At 49.6% G+C, this 18801-nt stretch overlaps 1 protein-coding gene across 3 annotated transcripts in view; it reads left to right on the top strand.

The window, feature by feature from the left end:
• UBAC2 (UBA domain containing 2) overlaps positions 1-13430 on the top strand; it is a 170448-nt gene extending 157018 nt beyond the window's left edge. For all 3 annotated transcript variants that reach the window (XM_070380789.1, XM_070380788.1, XM_005899251.2), the window contains one exon: positions 12244-13430. In XM_070380789.1, the coding sequence (XP_070236890.1) occupies positions 12244-12351 (108 nt within the window). In that variant the 3' untranslated portion in view covers positions 12352-13430. The remainder of the gene's footprint in view (positions 1-12243) is intronic.
• The last annotated feature ends 5371 nt before the right edge of the window (positions 13431-18801 follow it).

The raw sequence follows: 18801 nt of genomic DNA, 5'->3' as shown, positions 1-18801 counted from the left end.
CTTATTGCCAAATTCAGACTTAAATTGAAGAAAGTAGGGAAAATCACTAGACCATTCAGGTATGACCTAAATCAAATCCCTTATGATTATACAGTGGAAGTGAGAAATAGATTTAAGGCACTAGATCTGATAGACAGAGTGCCTGATGAACTATGGATGGAGGTTCGTGACATTGTACAGGAGACAGGGAGCAAGACCATCCTCAAGAAAAAGAAATGCAAAAAAGCAAAATGGCTGTCTGAGGAGGCCTTACAGATAGCTGTGAAAAGAAGAGAAGCCAAAAGCAAAGGAGAAAAGGAAAAATATACCCATTTGAATGCAGAGTTCCAAAGAATACCAAGGAGAGATACAAAAGCCTTCCTCAGTGATCATTGCAAAGAAATAGAGGAAAACAATAGAAAGAGAAAGACTAGAGATCTCTTCAAGAAAATAAGAGATACCAAGGGAACATTTCATGCAAAGATGGGCTCCATAAAGGACAGAAATGGTATGGACCTAACAGAAGCAGAAGATACTAAGAAGAGGTGGCAAGAATACACAGAAGAACTGTATAAAAAAGATCTTCACAACCCAGATAATCACAATGCTGTGATCACTCACCTAGAGCCAGACATCTTGGAATGTGAAGTCAAGTGGGCCTTAGGAAGCATCACTACGAACAAAGCTAGTGGAGGTGATGGAATTCCAGTTGAGCTAGTTCATATCCTAAAAGATGATGCTGTGAAAGTACTGCACTCAATATGTCAGCAAATTTGGAAAACTCAGCAGTGGCCACAGGACTGGAAAAGGTCAGTTTTCATTCCAGTCTCAAAGAAAAGCAATGCCAAAGACTACCACACAATTACACTCATCTCACACACTAGTAAAGTAATGCTCAAAATTCTCCAAACCAAGCTTCAGCAGTATGTGAACCGTGAACTTCCAGATGTTCAAGCTGGTTTTAGAAAAGGCAGAGGAACCAGAGATCAAATTGCCAACATCTGCTGGATCATCGAAAAAGCAAGAGAGTTCCAGAAAAACATCTATTTCTGCTTTATTGACTATGCCAAAGCCTTTGACTATGTGAATCACAACAAACTTTGGGAAATTCTGAAAGATATGGGAATACCAAACCATCTGACCTGTCTCTTGAGAAACCTGTATGCAGGTCAGGAAGCAACAGTTAGAACTGGACATGGAACAACAGACTGGTTCCAAATAGGAAAAGGAGTACGTCAAGGCTGTATATCGTCACCCTGCTTATTTAACTTCTATGCAGAGTACATCATGAGAAACGCTGGGCTGGAAGAAGCACAAGCTGGAATCAAGATTGTCGGGAGAAATATCAATTACCTCAGATATGCAGATGACACCACCCTTATGGCAGAAAGTGAAGAAGAACTAAAGAGCCTCGTGGTGAAAATGAAAGAGGAGAGTGAAAAAGTTGGCTTAAAGCTCAACATTCAGAAAAAGAAGATCATGGCATCTGGCCCCATCACTTCATGGGAAATAGATGGGGAAACAGTGGTTGACTTTATTTGGGGGGGGCTCCAAAATCACTGCAGATGGTGATTGCAGCCATGAAATTAAAAGACGCTTACTCCCTGGCAGGAAAGTTATGACCAACCTAGACAGCATATTAAAAAGCAGAGACATTACTTTGTCACCAAAATCCGTCTAGTCAAGGCTGTGGTTTTTCCAGTAGTCATGTATGGATATGAGAGTTAGACTGTAAAGAAAGCTAAGCACAGAAGAATTGATGCATTTGAACTGTGGTGTTGGAGAAGACTCTCGAGAGTCCCTTGGACTAAAAGGAGATCCAACCAGTCCATCCTAAGGGAGATCAGTGTTGAGTGTTCATTAGACTGATACTGAAGCTGAAACTCCAATACTTTGGCCAGCTGATGCAAAGAACTGACTCATTGGAAAAGACCCTGATGCTGGAAAAGATTGAGGGCAGGAGGAGAAGGGGACAACAGAGGATGAGATGGTTGGATGGCATCACCAACTCAATGGACATGAGTTTGGGTAAACTCCAGGAGTTGGTGTTGGACAGGGAAGCCTTGCGTGCTGTGATTCATGGGGTCGCAAAGAGTCAGACATGACTGAGTGATTGAACTGAACTGAACTGAATTGAGACACTATATAAATATTATTTGTTAGTAACATTAAGATAGTTGGATTTAACAAAACCTTTTTATGCTTAATTTTTCAATTGGATGTGCTGTATTTTCTTTATTTATAGCGAAGGACAGTGTATCCTGGTGGGCTGCATGCAGCCCATGGTGTCACAAAGAGTCAGACACAGCTTAGCAGCTGAACAATGACAACAATTTTCTTTATTTAAATATCAGAGTCATGTGATTTTAATGCATTAAGAAAAAGTAATTTTTCTAAACCAAGAAAAAGGGAAATGATTTTTTTTCTGATGTGAACAAAAACTTTAGGAATTTCAGTGAGAGATATTTAAGATAGGAAATATAGTCCCTCTATTATGAAAACGAAGACTAGTCTGAGAAAGAATGTGCATCCCTCATTAAGTCTAATACTAGTCTGACGTAGGACTGTAGAAACATTTGCCAGCTTTTCTACTTCTGCTGTGAAGTTTCTGGATTCTCAGTCCTTCACAGCCCACCCCTACTGTCTTTCAGCCAGCACCTTTGTCAGTTCACGCATTCCAGATGTCACCCCAAACCCTACTATCTTAAAATAAATCTATTCATTATCGCACTTCTCTTGCTTTTAGATTTTTTTTTCTTCTTAATCAAGGATTTTTTATATTACCCCCAAACTCAAAATTAACAAATAATGAAATTTTATCATTATTGATCTTTTTCTTTCCTAATGAAAAGGGGGACATACTTCCCAAGTTTGCCTCTCTTGAGCCCTCCCCAAGCTTAGAAAGGGACTCCTGGCTTCATGCTTAATGGGACGCACAGATGAAGTCAGACGGGGCATTTAGACTCATGGAGTCAGTGCTGGGACTTAACGAAAGTAAAATAAACGTGGACTTGACAAATATTGACTTCCTCTCTTCCATCCATTTATTTCCTTCCTTCTAGTCAGCCAGCAGTTATCAGCTGTCTGCTCTGCCTGCTCTAACCCTGGGCTGGGTTCTTGAAATACAGAGATAAGTGAGGCAACGATTCCTGCCCTCGCTTGGTGCAGAGCCTGGTGCAGGGGCCCTGGCAGAGGGACAGCTCTGGTCAGCTGCATCCAAGTCTCCCGATGCTGCTGAAGGAATGCCAGTGTGTGTGTGTGTGTGTGTGTGTGTGTGTGTGTGTGTGTGTGTGTGTGTGGGGGGCGTGGTGGGCAATGCTGTCTATAAAGAGGCAGCCTGGTGAAAAGCACATCAGATTTGGGGAGCACAGGTGGGTGAAGTTGGAGTGGGACTTGACAGGTGGGGCAGGGGCCCCAGGTAGGGAATAAACAGGAAGGCATCCCAACGCCCTCAGCGGGGCACGGACCTCTGCTTCTAGGCTGTTCTTCAGTCACTCAGTCGTGTCCAACTCTTTGCAACCCATGGACTGCAGCACGCCAGGCTTTCCTGTCCATCACCAACTCCCAGAGCTTGCTCAAACTCATGTCCATTGAGTCAGTGATGCCATTCAACCATCTCATGCTCTGTCATCCCCTTCTCCTCCTCTCTTCAATCTTGCCCACCATCAGAGTCTTTTCCAGTGAGTCAGTTCTTTGCAATAGGTGGCCAAAGTATTGGAGCTTCAGTTTCAGCATCAGTCCTTCCAATGAATATTCAGGGTTGATTTTCTCTAGGATTGATTGGTTTGATCTCCTTGCTCTCCACGGGACTCTCAGGAGTCTTCTCCAGCACCATAATTTGGAAGCATCACTTCTTCGGCGCTCAGCCTTCTTTATAGTCTAACTCTCACATCCATAAACAAGTACTGGAAAAACCATAGCTTTGACTATATGGACTTTAGGCATTAGGAAACCAAGCAGGATTTTAAACAAGGAATCACATTGTTGGGTTTCCTCGGAGGATGGATTAGACATGGAGGAAGGGGCTTATTATGATCATAACCACATATGTAATTTCTTCCATCCCTGCCTGGGGAACATAGTGCAGCCCCAGTGCTTATGAGACTCTTGCCAGACGAGATACGGTAGTACTTAGCATGTTTATAATAGGTGAGACTGGAATGGAGTTGTGTGGATTCCATTCATATCCTCTGAAATACCCATTGGCCCCGGTAGAGAGAGATATCACACAGACACTCAATCTCAGTGAATAAGAAGCCAAATCTCCAGTGTGAGAGGATCTCAATCTCAGGAAGTCTTCCCTCATCTCTGGGATCCTTACCACTGCCTCCGAAAAGCCCAGCTAAACTCCACAGAGCTCATTATGAAAACAGCCCCTCACGTAGTGCTCCTGCCCTGAGTGTCTGAACCCGCAGTGAGCTGAGTGTTGATCTAGAGACACCCATGCCATCTGGCTCCCTGGCAGATGGTGAACTGCACGGGGGCTGGCACCTTCTCTTCCATGTTCTCTCCTAACATGGAACCTGAGGCCGCAGATGCCCTGGTGGAGGGGATTAGAGGCCTGAATGTGAAGGTGTGGTTGGAGGGCTTCTCCTTCAAAAGAACTCTTGTTTTCACTTAAAAATGTGTTAGAGGGTGGTCCTCCGTCAGCCCTTTCCATCTCTGATCTCTAATACTAGTGTTAGAACACATGATTTGTTAGAGTGAATTACTGGGAAGCAATCAAATAATCAGCCAATTTGAGGGGTGCTGATACTAAAGCTGAAACTCCAGTACTTTGGCCACCTCATGCGAAGAGTTGACTCATTGGAAAAGACTCTGACGCTGGGAGGGATTAAGGGCAGGAGGAGAAGGGGACGACAGAGGATGAGATGGCTGGATGGCATCGCTGACTCAATGGACGTGAGTCTCAGTGAACTCTGGGAGTTGGTGATGGACAGGGAGGCCTGGCGTGCTGCAATTCATGGGGTCGCAAAGAGTCGGACACGACTGAGCGACTGATCTGATCTGAGTCTACTGAATGCTGAAAGATGTAAGCAGAGGAGCCCCCGCAGCCAGTAGTGAGGGTCTTCTCAGGACCAAACCCCAAAGCACACAGGAAAGTGCAAAGATGAGGGGCCGCTGAGCTGCCTGCATTGGGCAGGCACAGAGGAGAACCCTGCCACTCAGCCAGCTGTGTGACCACAGGGGTTCAGCAGCTCCAAGGAGGGGGTGCGGGGGCCAGCTGACAGGGGGCAAGGGCAGCTCTAACCCACAGGGGTCTGGCCCTGAGCTTGCCTTGACAAGCCCAAGAGGGGGCCACCCCTCCTGGCAGGGTGTGCATGTGGCCTGGAACGTGGCCAGCCACCAAGGGCAGCCTGGGGGGAGGGCTGGGACCACCTTTCAGGTGGGCATGACTTTTTGCAAGAGTCAGAATTTGGGAAGTAAGAACCCCAAAACCATTTGTTTTTGACACCCTTAGCTAAAGGGAAGTTAAAACCACAGTCTTACTCAAAACAAGCAGAAGAGTGTTTCAGACTGAGAGGAATTGCTGTAGATGTCATTGGAATGAGCGTGCTGCTTCACTCGGGTCAGAGCGTAGTTGAACTGCAAGAAGAATGTTAAGGCGGGTTTTGATGCCTTTCCTTGAGTAAGAATAACCTTGAGGTGGTTATTGTCCCAACCACAGAAGATTTAAAAAAGAAAAGGGAAAGGAAAGGAACACTGGCCCAGGTTTATCTCCTCTCTCTTCAGTTTCTTTTCTCGCTTGCTGGGGTCTCTCCTTGGGAAGTACGTTCCACCGTGTCCTCCTTTACAGCACACGTGTGGATGGCGGTGACGGGACCCCTCCCGTCCCCCAGGCTGGCCTCGTGGGGCCCTGACCAGGAGCAGCTGCTGGAGCCGGAGGTCACCGCGGGGCCTCTGCACTCACGTTTCCCTCTGAGCTGCAATTTCAGTGCCCGCTTCTGCTCCCCGTCCAATTCCTCTGATCATAATGCTGGGAAGTCGCATTTTCAGTCACCAGAAACAGGCCCCGGAGACACTACATTTGAGTCACCTGAGTTTTTTGTGAATAAGTGACGAGGAAAATCGTAGCGTCCTCTCTGGATATTGACCCAGCTCTACCCGGTTTCCAAAAGACATTAGAGGCAAGGATCATTCAGGTTTTTAGACCAGAAACTAAGGGGAACTCTACTCTGGTATTTCATGGCAAGAATTTTTAGATGGAAACTTTCCCGCAATCAATGGGCAGGCAGAAGGAAGAAAGGACTCACTGGGCTCTGAAACAGAAAAGGAGCATTGGAGGAGATGTGTTTTAGGAAGTTCCTGTCCTGGGTTTTCGGGACCGCCGTGGCCCCACCAGCCCCGCACTGACTCACGTGCTCTCAACTCTGTCCAATTTCACTTGGGCTGACCATCTTAGTTTTGTTAGGCCAATGCTTATCTATAAGGTTTAAACACTAGAGAAGGAAATGGCAACCCACTCCAGTACTCTTGCCTGGAAAATCCCATGGACATAGGAGCCTGGTAGGCTACAGTCCATGGGGTCGTGGAGAATCGGACACGACTGAGGCACTCCACTTTTCACTTTCATGCATTGGAGAAGGAAATGGCAACCCACTCCAGTCTTCTTGCCTGGAGAATCCCAGGGAAGGGGGCGCCTGGTGGGCTGCAGTCTGTGGGGTCGCACAGAGTCGGACATGACTGAAGTGACAGCAGCAGCAGCAGCAGCAACCACTAGAAACAGGTGACATGTGTCACTTGCTTCGCTGTTCAGTGTGGCCATACTCAGCCTTGGTGGGAGGTGTGTGTGTGGGGGGCGGGTGCTCAGCTGTGGACCTGGGGTGGAATCTCAGAACCTGAGCCTTTCTCTGGATGGCAGTGACTCAGGGTTCAGGGGGTGGCCCTTCCGCTCCCCTCCAGCCACTCCGAGCTCGCCGTGGCACCTCTGAAAACGAGCCTGCCTTTGATCTCATGAAAGACACGCCGGTTCTTTGACCAACAAAGGATATAAAACTAGCAAAGTGGAAGCAGTTAAAGTGAGTGCCGAAAACAAAACCCAAGGGCAGTTCTGTCACCTCAGAGGCCCCGAGGGAGGGATCACACCTGGCCCGGTGGCTTCTCGGTAGCACAGGATGATCACAGGAGGAGATGCTCCTGAGCGCCTGCCAGCTGCCGGCCACTGTCCCAGGCCTTTCACACCCGTCTCTCTCACCCCAAAGCGGTGGGGAGCTGGGAGCCCGGCACCCTAGTTCCTGGCCTGGGGTCACTCGGTGACTCCGTGGAGCCCCTCTGCCACCTGGCAGGGTCCCCGCCTCCCAACCCCTGGGGCTGGGATGCCTCTCTCACAGCTGCCGGCTCCCCTGTGGTTTTACTTTGAGGAATCGTGAGCCTCTAGAGAGTCCTGCCCGAGTCTCACTCACCCGACCACAGGCCTGTGTGGCCTCGGCCTTCTCTCGCCACCGCCGATCACGGGAGTCCCTGCGTCACAGGCTAAGTCGGCCTTCACACCCGGACGGTTGCGAAACCCTCGAGGTCTGTGCAAGTCAGGCGCTGGTTAACAAGCAGGACCATGACGATGGTTCTCAGCATCCACCCCGGGGCTGCGCCGTCTGCTGAGCCCTCGGCCCCCGAGGATGGGCAGCAGCAGGACACCCGGGCTCCTGTGTGGCCATGGGCGCCCCAGCCGGCACTGTCCACTATGGGGTGATGGGGACCCTGTGGGAACCCCTCAGTATCCTCCTTCTGGTCCTCTAATATTTTCCTCATACCCACCCCGAGCTTGCCGTTTCATTTTTCTGTAGGTGTTTGTAGTTTGGGAAACTAAAGGAAACCCACAAGTGCCCTTTCCTTGTGTTGTTCAGTTTTTAAATACTGCTAACCCAATTTCTGCTTTCTGAGCTTTCTCCTCTGGTCAGAGTACCAGGTCATTCAGCAGTGCAGATTCTCTAATCACACTCGTCTCCTCACCCCCCAAGAAATCCAAAAGACCCCAGAGCCAGCTTTAGGCAAGGGGCTGTGATGGCCAGCCAGCTGCAGCCTGCACAGAGCCGCGGAGACCTGCGAAAAACCCAGCTCGTGATGGCCGGCCAGCGCGGCCTGCACAGAGCCACGGAGACCTGCGAAAAACCCAGCTCGGCTGTCAAAACCAGTGATGGCACATGTGGTCGATGGTGTCTGGGAGAGAACGACCTCGGAGGCAGCCTGGCGTGCCCAGAACGGGTCTCTCCTTACCAGGACTTCTCCATCTCGGACGCAGCCCGGCGCATCCCAGACCCCAGCCGCTTTCCCTCTGGCCCCAGTGCCACGCATGCTCTGCTCTGTGTCGGGGGCGACCTGTGCTCAGCATCTCCTTGATTCCAAACCAGATTCAGAGTCGCTGGACAGGAAACTCCAGCAGATGGAAGCTGCGGCCAGCGCCCCCGCCCAGTGCCAGCGCCAGGCGAGGCTCTCGTGTCACCAGCTCCAGGTTATGAATCGTGATTTGCCGAACAGATGAATTTGTTCCTGTCGCTGGGTGCGAAGAAGCAGCCAGGCCTTAAGTCCTAGAGGTGACAGCGAATGTGGTGTTTGCCACGCGATTTGTTCCCCATCGTTGAAATCGGCCAAATCGTCGGCCCCGTGGTGTGTGTCCACGGGTAAGGGACATGGCAGAGAGGGAGCTGCCCACCTCCTCACTGGGCCACGTTCACTCCACTAAAGATCGTGGTCCTTAACCGGAAGTCACGGGAATAAGCATCGTGAAAGGTTATGTTGATCCAGGAGTGGAGACAGCCCGATAGGCCTGCCTGGACCAGCGAGGTGGCTGCGCCCTGTTGACCACGTGTCCAGCACATGTCCTGTGGCCCTTCTCCCCGAGTGACACTCAGTGTGAAAGGCCCCCCAAGGAAAAGGGAAAAGTGTGGATCCTGAGAACGGACATGTCACGTCTGGCAGGAGCCTGAGATAGATGATGGAGCAGACACTCGTGGAAGAAAAGGGCCTTGTGGTCTGAAGGCCCCACACAGCTCCTGTTGACTCAGGATGCCACCAAGACACGTGCGCCTCTCGTCCCCTTGAGAGGGATGTTGATGACATCGCGACAGATAATAACACTGAGTCTGAAACTGGTGAAAATGCAAAAAGACTGTTGACTAAGCCTCCTAGGTAGAAAGGGGCGGGCTCTGGTGAGTTCTGGGCTCGCCTCTGATCTTGTCTGCTTGGCGTTTACCTTGAGTGGCTTGTTCATTTGCTAATCAGATGGGGATGATACCCGTTTGAGGGAGCTGACTAACACCGTCAAGGACAGAATTTAAGCTGAGGGCAGTTTCGGTTACTAGACAGTGATCAGAAGTTTGACAGCGCCCAGTCCTAAACCTGGACGAGTGGGTTAAACTCACCCAGAGCCCAGGGGCCTAGCTTGAGCACATTTCGCTCAATTTATCGCAGGCCCAGCATCACTCACCACCCCAGAATGCTGTCATTACACACTCAGGGCATGTGTGCACGCACACACGTGCACGCCCACTGTGCCAAGGCTGGGAATCACAGGAAGGCGCACTCTGCCCTGGGCACACCATGCCAGCAGCACCATATCCTGCAGCAGTACAAACAGGCAAGCGCTGGGGGGCAGGGACAGGCCGGACAGTGCTGGGCCCTGAGACGCGGGGTTGGCAAAGGCCACCAGGCCCTGATCAGGATAAGGAGGAGCCACCTGCCCGGTCCCAGCCGGGAGGAGCACAGGACAGAGGTTGGCAGGACCACAAGGCACCCACTCTGGGTTCGTCCTCAGCTGGGGGATTCAGGAAAGGCCATGGGGCCCTGAGACCATTGGGACAAAGACGAGTTAACCAGGTGGGAGACACGGAGCCACACAGCCGGAGGGACCAGGAGCGAGAGAGGAGGACACTCGAGGCCTCACGCAGAGAAGGAAACGGGGCATTTCCTGTGGCTTCAAAAGCAGATCAAGGCCTTGGAAGCCCCACGGGTGACAAGTAGTGAGACTCAGATCGGCTCCCTTGAGGAAGAGCCTTCTGTCCCAGCCAGTGAGTGGTGGAGTGTTCCTGAAACTCCAGAAACGGCTGTTCCTACCTGAGGGGAGATGGAAGCAGAGCCCCCTGCCTCTGCCCACACCAGCCATCAGTGCCTCAGCCCGAAGGTTGAGCTGGAAATGGGCCACTGGCCTTCTCCCCAAGGTCGACCCTTCGGGGGCGTGTGTGGAGGCGGGGAACCAGAATGAGGTTTCCTTGGAGGGAAGACCCTCACCATGCGCTTTGTTTTTAATCTTGGTCTTAACCCACTGATGAGGGGTCCCAGCCTCAGTTTGAAAAACACCGGCTGGAGCCCCAGCTTCTGAAAAGTGTGCCTCGTTTCCTCCCATCTGGGTTAACCTCTTCCCGAGCCTCTTGATGAGGGTGAAAGAGGAGAGTGTGAAAGCTGGCTTAAAACTCAGCATTCAAAAACTAAGATCATGGTAGCCGGCCCCATCATTTCATGGCAAATAGAAGGGGAAAAAGTGGAAGCAGTGACAGATTTTATTTTCTTGGGTCCAAAATCACTGTTGACGGTGACTACAGCCATGAGAGGTGCTTGCTCCTTGGAAGGAAAGCTATGACAAAACTAGACTGTATTAAAAAGCAGAGACGTCACTTTGCCGACAAGGTCCATCTAGTCAAAGCTATGGTTTTTCCAGTATTCCTGTTCGGATATGAGAGTTGGGCCGTAAAGAAGGCTGAGTGCTGAAGAATTGATGCTTTTGAATTATGGTGCTGGAGAAGACTTTTGAGAGTCCCTTGGACAGCAAGGAAATCCAACCAGACAATCCTAAAGGAAATCAACCCTGAGTATTCATTGGAAGGACTGATGCTGAAGCTCCAATACTTTGGCCACCTGATGTGAAGAGCTGACTTCATTGGAAAAGACCCTAATGCCGGGAAAAATTGAAGGCAAAAGAAGGGGATGGCAGAGGATGAGATGGTTGGAGGCATCACTGACTCGATGGACATGAGTTTGAGCAAACTCTAGGAGAGAGTGGAGGACAGAGAAACCAGATGTGCTGCATGCAGCCCATGGGGTCACAGCTTAGTGACTGAACAACAACAGAAGATTCCCTGAGGGCCCAGGAACCTGGGATCTCAATGGTTCTGGCCCACTCAGCTCTGCACCTCCTTCCCAACTCGCCCCACCCTCCCCACTCACCCCGCCCACACCCTCCTCCGCAGGGGAAGGAGAGGCGGCAGAGCTCTGACCCCTGTGTGCCCCCTGGGCATCGTGTTCAGTCCAAAGGAGGTTAGAAGTGGTGACTAAGTCCCCAGTCCCTTGTCAACTTACACCTTGTTGAAAATCTCAACATTTGGAAGAGTATCACTTTTCAATATATGTTATTGCAAATGTAGTTTATTTCCAAATAATTTAAAAAAAAATAAAAAGACCCCTGCGGCTAGTCCAGGGTCCTAGATGTTTTTGTAATACATTTTCATGTGGGAAAACAGGTCACAAGGAATAAACCAATAACCCTGCCATTTCAACCTTGGAGACCGCCTGTATGTAAAAACACAGGAAACCTCTGCATTCACAGCTTCAGGATTTGTGTTTGAAAAAAATGCAAGCCTCCTCCTCCCGATCCTCCATGGCTCTAGCTGCCTCCTCCTCCTCCTCCCGATCCTCCATGGCTCTAGCTGCCTCCTCCGTGAGGTTGTGCCTGGACTTCCTCCCTTCTGCTGGTGGGGACTCCGGGCGTTGCACCTCCTGGGAGAGGCTGTGGGGCAGGCACCCCAAGGCCGTGCTCTGCCTGAGCCATGCCAGGAGCTCCAAGGAGTGTGTACCGTCAGAGTCCACCAGCATCAGGAATAAATCCCCAGTTAAGAACCTGTTCACCTGCCCGGGAAATGCAGCTAGGATAAGTTATTCTTCAGGAATCCGATTTGACCCTGAAGGCCTGTGCCCGGGGCTGCTGGTACGACCTGCCATCCCCAACCCCCAAGGCCAGGGCCCACAGCGCAGCCACCTTCTGCTCGTCCTGGCAGGTCACTGACCCTCGGGAGCCCCCTTCCTTGTCCTGAAAGTGAGGATTCAGTGAGAAAATACAGTCTGTGGACCATATATAGTGAGCACCTGAAAACGGGTCCATTGTTGTTTCATAAACATCAGCTTTCACACTGAAATGAAAGGGTGATTTATTTTTTTTTAACCTGAAAAGCTCACGAGGAGCATTAAAACTCGCATGAGGAACATCGTGGGGCTGGTGGATCGGTGGCAATGCGGTCAGCCTCCTCATCAGACTTCTGGTTTTGTTTCTGTTTTCAGGTCGCCCGGCTCATGGAGATGGGATTTTCCAGGGGCGACGCGTTGGAAGCCCTGAGAGCTTCCAATAACGACCTTAACGTGGCCACCCACTTCCTGCTGCAGCACTGAGGGTCCTGGCCGACGACACAGGGACTGGCAAGCGCTGCCCCCGCCCCCCGCTCAGCCCAGGACGCTGTGCTGTCCTCCTGGGCACAGGGGGTTCCTGCTGCTCCCTCCCTTAATTCCAAGATCAGTTACCATTAAGTATCCAAAATAAGTTTGCCATTAAAATAGCATGCCTTTTCTATCTTTATTTTTTTATGGAGTATTTCCCTTGGTCTGGAGAATCATCACTCATTCCTGATGTGTTTAAAATGCACTCAAATTGCAGATTTCAGGAAGCAGGGCAATAGCGCTACAGATGGGAAATCACTGCTGCTGTAATATTCTTTCTACTGTAACGTATCTTCCTACATTATATCAGATCATTTGTGCCAGAAAGGGGGCTGTTATTCAGACAGCACTTGTCAGATTTTATTTATGGACTTCTTTTCATTGCTTTTTTTTTTCCCCCGTCAAATTTGCTTTCAAACTCCAGTGGCTGTTCAGGGTCCTCACTCCCTGGAGCGAGTAGTTCCTACCTGCAGAGCTGGCCAGGCCCGCCAACGAGGGAGGGAGAGGGAACTTAAACCCCCCTCTGCCCGTTCTACCCAGCTCCAGTCCAGGAGATTTGTCCCAGCTACTCCCCACTTCCATTAAAAAAAAAAAAAAAATGGGAATTATCAGATACCAGCCTGCAGTTCTGGAAGACTCCATGCAACTTCACTGGGGTGAATTTTGCTTAGAATATCCCCAGTTAGCTACTCGGGCTGGGCGTAAAAATGGGGCAAAGAGAAAACAACAAGAAGAGAGGGCTTCCTCGAGGAGTACAGGCCACCCTAGCTGCAGGGCCAACCCCTCTAGAAGCAGATTCCCACTGGCCCAGGGGTGACCCGATTTCAGCGTCGGGGCAGAGTAGACTGACCCCACCACGGGGAGGAGGGGGAGGCCGGAGCAGACGAGCCTGGAAAGACCTAAAGCAGACGACTGTTAAGATTTAAAGAAAGTTGCAGCTATTGTGTTCTGCAAAGCCAGCAGAAGTGTTTCAAACTGATGCAAATTTAGACATGCGTGGTACTTAACAATAAAGTTTTTAATGTGTTTTGCTTTTTGGTGGTGGTGTTTTTTTTGTTAGAGTTAACCTAAATAAAACTTTGTTCTAGGCTGTGCTATTCTTTACCAGCCAATTTTTTTTTTTTTTTTTTTTTTTAACCAGACTGTTCATCTTTCTGGAGAAGATATGGGTCCTTATTTGAAGTGAGAGGAGCTCTTTGGTGCCTGTAAATTAGGACTGGCCCCTGTGAGACCCCATCCTGAGGCTTGCCAGGGCCATCAGGCTGCTCAGAATGGGGGCTGAGGTGACTCTGGGAGCCTAGCTGGTCCCAAGGAGAGGCCACAACTTGATCTGAGTGTCCATGTCTCAGATCGTAGGGACAGTCAACAGTGCAGGGATGTCCTCGACCACGGTCACTGACAGAGCTTGACCAGAGGGCCTAAGAGGGCAGATTCGTGTGTCACCTCCACAGCAAATCTAAACCCACCCTCTGGGCTTCCAGTGCAAACATGTCACAGGAAAGGAGCAACCGTGTCCAAAAACACACCATCTCCTGAGTTCCTCCTCCCTTCCAGGCAGCGCCTAGTGAAGTAAAACCAAACCAGAGGCAAAATTCTCACTCGAGACTTTCCACCATCTCTCTCCCAGAGGATAGGGAGCTGAGAGCCCACTGACAGGATCCCAAGGTGAGGCCTAAATTTTAAAAAGAATTCACCACCCCCAAGCTGTTTGCTTTCTTGTTAGGATTCCCTCCTCAATGAGAGAGCCTTGGCCAGCTGAAAGGAGCCCCGGCCACCCTTTGCTTCAGTCCTTTTCCAGAACTGAAGTCCGTGAGGGTGGCGTGACCATTCAGCTTTGTCCTGGCTTTGTTGCAGGGAGAAGTCAATTCTGATTCCGTGTTAGAGCTGTTTCTTCAACTTGCTTTCCGTTGCTATAATCCTATATATACTGGCCTGCCTCAGAGAATCCTGCCCCTCTGCCTGACTGTTAAACTGCCTTTGTTCAGGACCCTGTCTACCTGGGAGGAAGGAAGAAATTAATACATCCCCCTGCCTGAGGCTTACCATTCTAGGAGATATCTTGGAGATTAAATGGCCTTTTTATTTTGTTTCCTCACCTCTCTTCCCTTCCCCCTGCCACCCGGATCTCTGATTCATAAAAGAACCTGGCATCCAGACCCCAACAGGATGGTTATTTTGAAACATTGGTCTGCCATCTTCTCGGTCAGCAGGCTCGCTGAATAAAGTCGTATTGCTTGCCTCAGCACCTTGTCTGGGATTCACTGGCCAGGAATTCAGTAACAGCTTCCTTCAGCCTCTTTTCCAGTTCCCTGCAGCTGCCAAGGTCTCACCTTCCCACTGGTGACCCTTTATTTTGCATCCTTTTCCTGCAGCTTCCAGGCCATTGTCCCCCTTCATCCATCACCAACCCTCTAGGATATTCCTGTCCCCACACACACCCTTCCACGTCTGACTTGACTCCCAGACGAGTTTCTGTGTGTGACTGCGGTTCCCACCCCTGACCTGCTTTTGCTTCCAGCAGTTTGTCGCTGACAGCACGTGATGCCAGAGTGTGAGTTCCTGAAGACACTCATGCCTCTTGTCAAGACACCTCGAAGTCTCAGGCTGATGGCACCCCTCAAAGACCCCTCTTGCAGTCACACATGGGGATGTGTGGCAAAGGGGCGTGTTGGGGAGCCATGTGGCTTGGTTTTTTTTTGTTTACTTGCCAAGTCCTGTCCAACTCTTTTGACCTCATGTACCATAGCCCTCCAGACTCCTCTGTCCAGGCAAGAATAATGGAGTGGATGGCCAAGATCTAGAATAAAGAGCATGTAGGCTGTGAATTTTGTGCAAAAGGCAACAGATTGGGCCTAAATTTCAAGTGAGCAGATTCCACATTGTAAGAAAAGGAAAAAAGTTGTCTATAGTGAACCACCCCCTCCCCTTCCCAAATAAAAGAAAACCTGCCTTCGAAGTCCTGACTCCTAAGCCTAGACTGAGTTTGGGATTCAAAATGTTTTTTTTTCCTTGTAATCATGTCACCCCTCCCCACAGTCAGTGTCTCCTGCTCTGGCTGCTCCAGACCTGGCATCCAGCTGGGAAATTCCAGCCCCCATGCAACCTGCAGCGGCAGTGGGAGCAGAGAAGGAAAATCTCACGTGTTCCACCTCCAACCTTTCCCCTGGGGACCGTCCTGACTGCCTGCCTCCTGCCCCAGTCTCTCCAGCTCCGACCACATCACAGGGCCCGCGGCTCCTCCCTTTGTGCTGGCCACCTTGCTCTCTGCATGGAGAAGGGGCAGGGAAACCCTCTCTTGCTGCGTGGGACCGCAATTCCTCCTGTGAGGCCAGAATTCTCTTCCCAAACCACTGACTGCCCAAGGCCACCCAGCTCTCCCCAGGCTGCTCCCAACTCCCCGATCCCGGGCTTCTGAGAAACCACAGCTGCTCTCCTAACAGGCCCAACATTCGAGGTCAGGATGTTGACCCCCAGACTTCCAGGAGCATTCCAGGGGTGGGACAGAAAGCTCTTCATCAGATGGTTAGGAGCATTGCTGGCAATACAGCTTCTACCCTGAGATTAAATTGTTATTAAGGACAAGTCTCCATTTTTCCGGGTGGCCAGGTAGAGCCTAAACAGCAGATTGGACTTGATGTTTCTGGGCGTCCTTAACCAGGAGCCCTGGGTTCCTGTGGGGCCGGTGCCCAGAGCCTTTGTAAACCCTGCCTCTGAACTGAGCCCTTGAGTTCGGTGAAGATAGTGGCTGTCAGGTAACCCCTGCAATGCTCGCCCTCTCTTCCAGGCTGAAGGTGAAGAGGATTGTCAGAAGGACACGGGGAACCCAGGGGCGGGGGACGGGGGCCTGTGTCGTGGTGGGAAAGGGGTCCCAGGTCCCTGCTCATCAGTCGGTTCTGGTCCCCCTGCCCCTGCAGTGAGGTGCTGGGCCCCCCGAGAGGGCAGTGGGGGAGCCCAGCCCAGGTGGCTGACTTTTCTGCCCTACAAGATTGCCATTTCCTTTCTTCACAGGGACTCACAGCCAGTTTGCTATCCTGAGAGTTGTGTGAGTGGAGTTTTTAGTGTAACATTAGGTACTGAGTTTCCTCAGAAGTACTGCACTGTGTCTAAACATTGCCCAGCCTAGTACTTCTGTGCAGGTTTTGTAAAACCCTTATTTCAGTAGCCTCTGCTTGACGCCAGCCTTTCCTATGCATCAAGCCACCAGGGTCAGAGGTCTTTTCAAAGCCCTCAGCAGGCTGGGTTCTGTCTAGTTCAAATCTGCACAGAGATAAATATGACATCAACACCTGCTGGTGACTTAAGGACCAGTTTAAAGGGGGAAGCATGCTTGACCTCCAGCCCTGCTTCCCTCCCTGGAGGATAGAGGGGTGGGACAGAAAGCTCTTCATCAGATGGTTAGTTCTCCCAGCGATCAGCCCCCATCCTTAGGTGCTTCCAAAAATCACCTTGTTCATATAATAAGACACACCTACATGATTCTCTGCTCTTAGGGAATTACAAGGTTTCGGAGCTGGGAGCCAGGAACTGTAGATGAAGACCAAATATATATGAGAAAGAATTCTGGTCATCTGAGTGACCAAATATATATTATGAAAGCTTTTGAACCATGGTGCTGGAGAAGACTCTTGAGAGCCCCTTGGACTGCAAGGAGATAAAACCAGTCAATCCTAAAGGAAATCAGTCCTGAATATTCATTGGTAGGTCTGATGCTGACGCTCCAATAGTTTGGCCACCTGATGCAAAGAGCCGACTCACTGCAAAAGACCCTGATGCTGGGAAAGATTGAAGGCAGGAGGAGAAGGGGATGACAGAATGAGATGGTTGGATGGAATCACTGACTCAATGGATATGAGTTTAAACAAACTCCAGGGGATAGTGAAAGACAAGGAAACCTGGTGTACTGCAGTCCATGGGGTCGCAAAGAGTCAGAGACAACTTAGCGACTGAACAACAACAAATGAATCACAATATCGCATCACGATTTTTAGTACAAATGCCACCTGCCAGAAGCCTTCTTGTCCTAGACTGAGAAACGGTGGTTAGTCAATTAACATCAAAAAGTTGAGCAAACTACAACTCATTTTGTTTGAAGTATGATTCTCAACCTCTCTTGCAAAAATAAGAAGTAGATTTCTGCTAATGAATCAAGCAGACATTTAACATTTTGACATAGGCATATGAGAGATCTGATACGCAGGTCAAGAATCAAATCTTCTGAGAAATCTGTATGAAGGTCAAGAAGCAACAGTTAGAACAGGACATGGAACAACAGACTGGTTCCAAATCTGGAAAGGAGTACGTCAAGGCTATATATTGTCACTCTGCTTATTTAACTTATATGCAGAGTACATCGTGAGAAATGCTGGGCTGGATGAAACACAAGCTGGAATCAAGACTGCCAGGAGAAATATCAATAACCTCACATATACAGGTGACACCACCCTTATGGCAGAAAGTGAAAAAGTAAGGAGCCTCTTGATGAAAGTGAAAGAGGAGATTGAAAAAGCTGGCTTAAAACTCAACATTCAGAAAACTAAGATCATGGCATCCAGTCCCACCACTTTTTGGCAAATACATGGGGGAAACAATGGAAACAGTGAGAGACTTTTTTTTTCTTGGGCTCCAAAATCACTGCAGATGGTGATTGCAGCCATGAAATTAAAAGATGCTTGCTTCTTGGAAGAAAATATTGAAAAGCAGAGACATTACTTTGCCCACAAAGGTCCATCTAGTCAAAGCTATGGTTTTTCCAGTAGTCATGTATGGATGTGAGAGTTGGACTATTAAAGAAAGCTGAGCACTGAAGAATTGATGCTTTTGAACTGTGGTGTTGGAGAAGACTCTTGAGAGTCCCTTGGACTGCAAGGAGATCCAACCAGTCCATCCTAAAGGAAATTAGTCCTGAATATTCATTGGAAGGACTGATGCTGAAGCTGAAACTCCAATATATTGGCCACCTGATGTGAAGAACTGACTCATTGGAAAAGACCCTGCTGCTGGGAAAGATTGAGGGCAGGAGGAGAAGGGGACGACAGAGGATGAGGTGGTTGGATGGCATCACCAAGAGTTTGAGCAAGCTCCGGGAGTTAGTGATGGACAGGAAGGCCTGGCATGCTGCGGTCCATGGGGTTGCAAAGAGTAGGACATGACTGAGTGACTGAACTGAACTAAACTGAAGCCTTTGAGCTGTGTAACTTAATATTTGGAAACTTGACAATTTGTTTCTTTATGTAATTTATTAAATGGTGATGTGTATTGACATTAGCTCAATCATATATGTATACTGTCCAGGAACATTTGGTTATAGTTCTGTGGAAGAAATAATTTTGTCAGTGTTCACCAGCTTGTAAAAATCTAGTGTGAGAGCTTAAATATTAAATAAATGCTTGCATGCATGCATGCTCA

Source organism: Bos mutus, chromosome 12 (genome assembly GCF_027580195.1).
Source record: "Bos mutus isolate GX-2022 chromosome 12, NWIPB_WYAK_1.1, whole genome shotgun sequence".
NCBI lineage: Eukaryota > Metazoa > Chordata > Mammalia > Artiodactyla > Bovidae > Bos > Bos mutus.
Note: the sequence above shows the minus strand (reverse complement) of the source record. Positions and strands in the feature narration are given on the sequence as shown.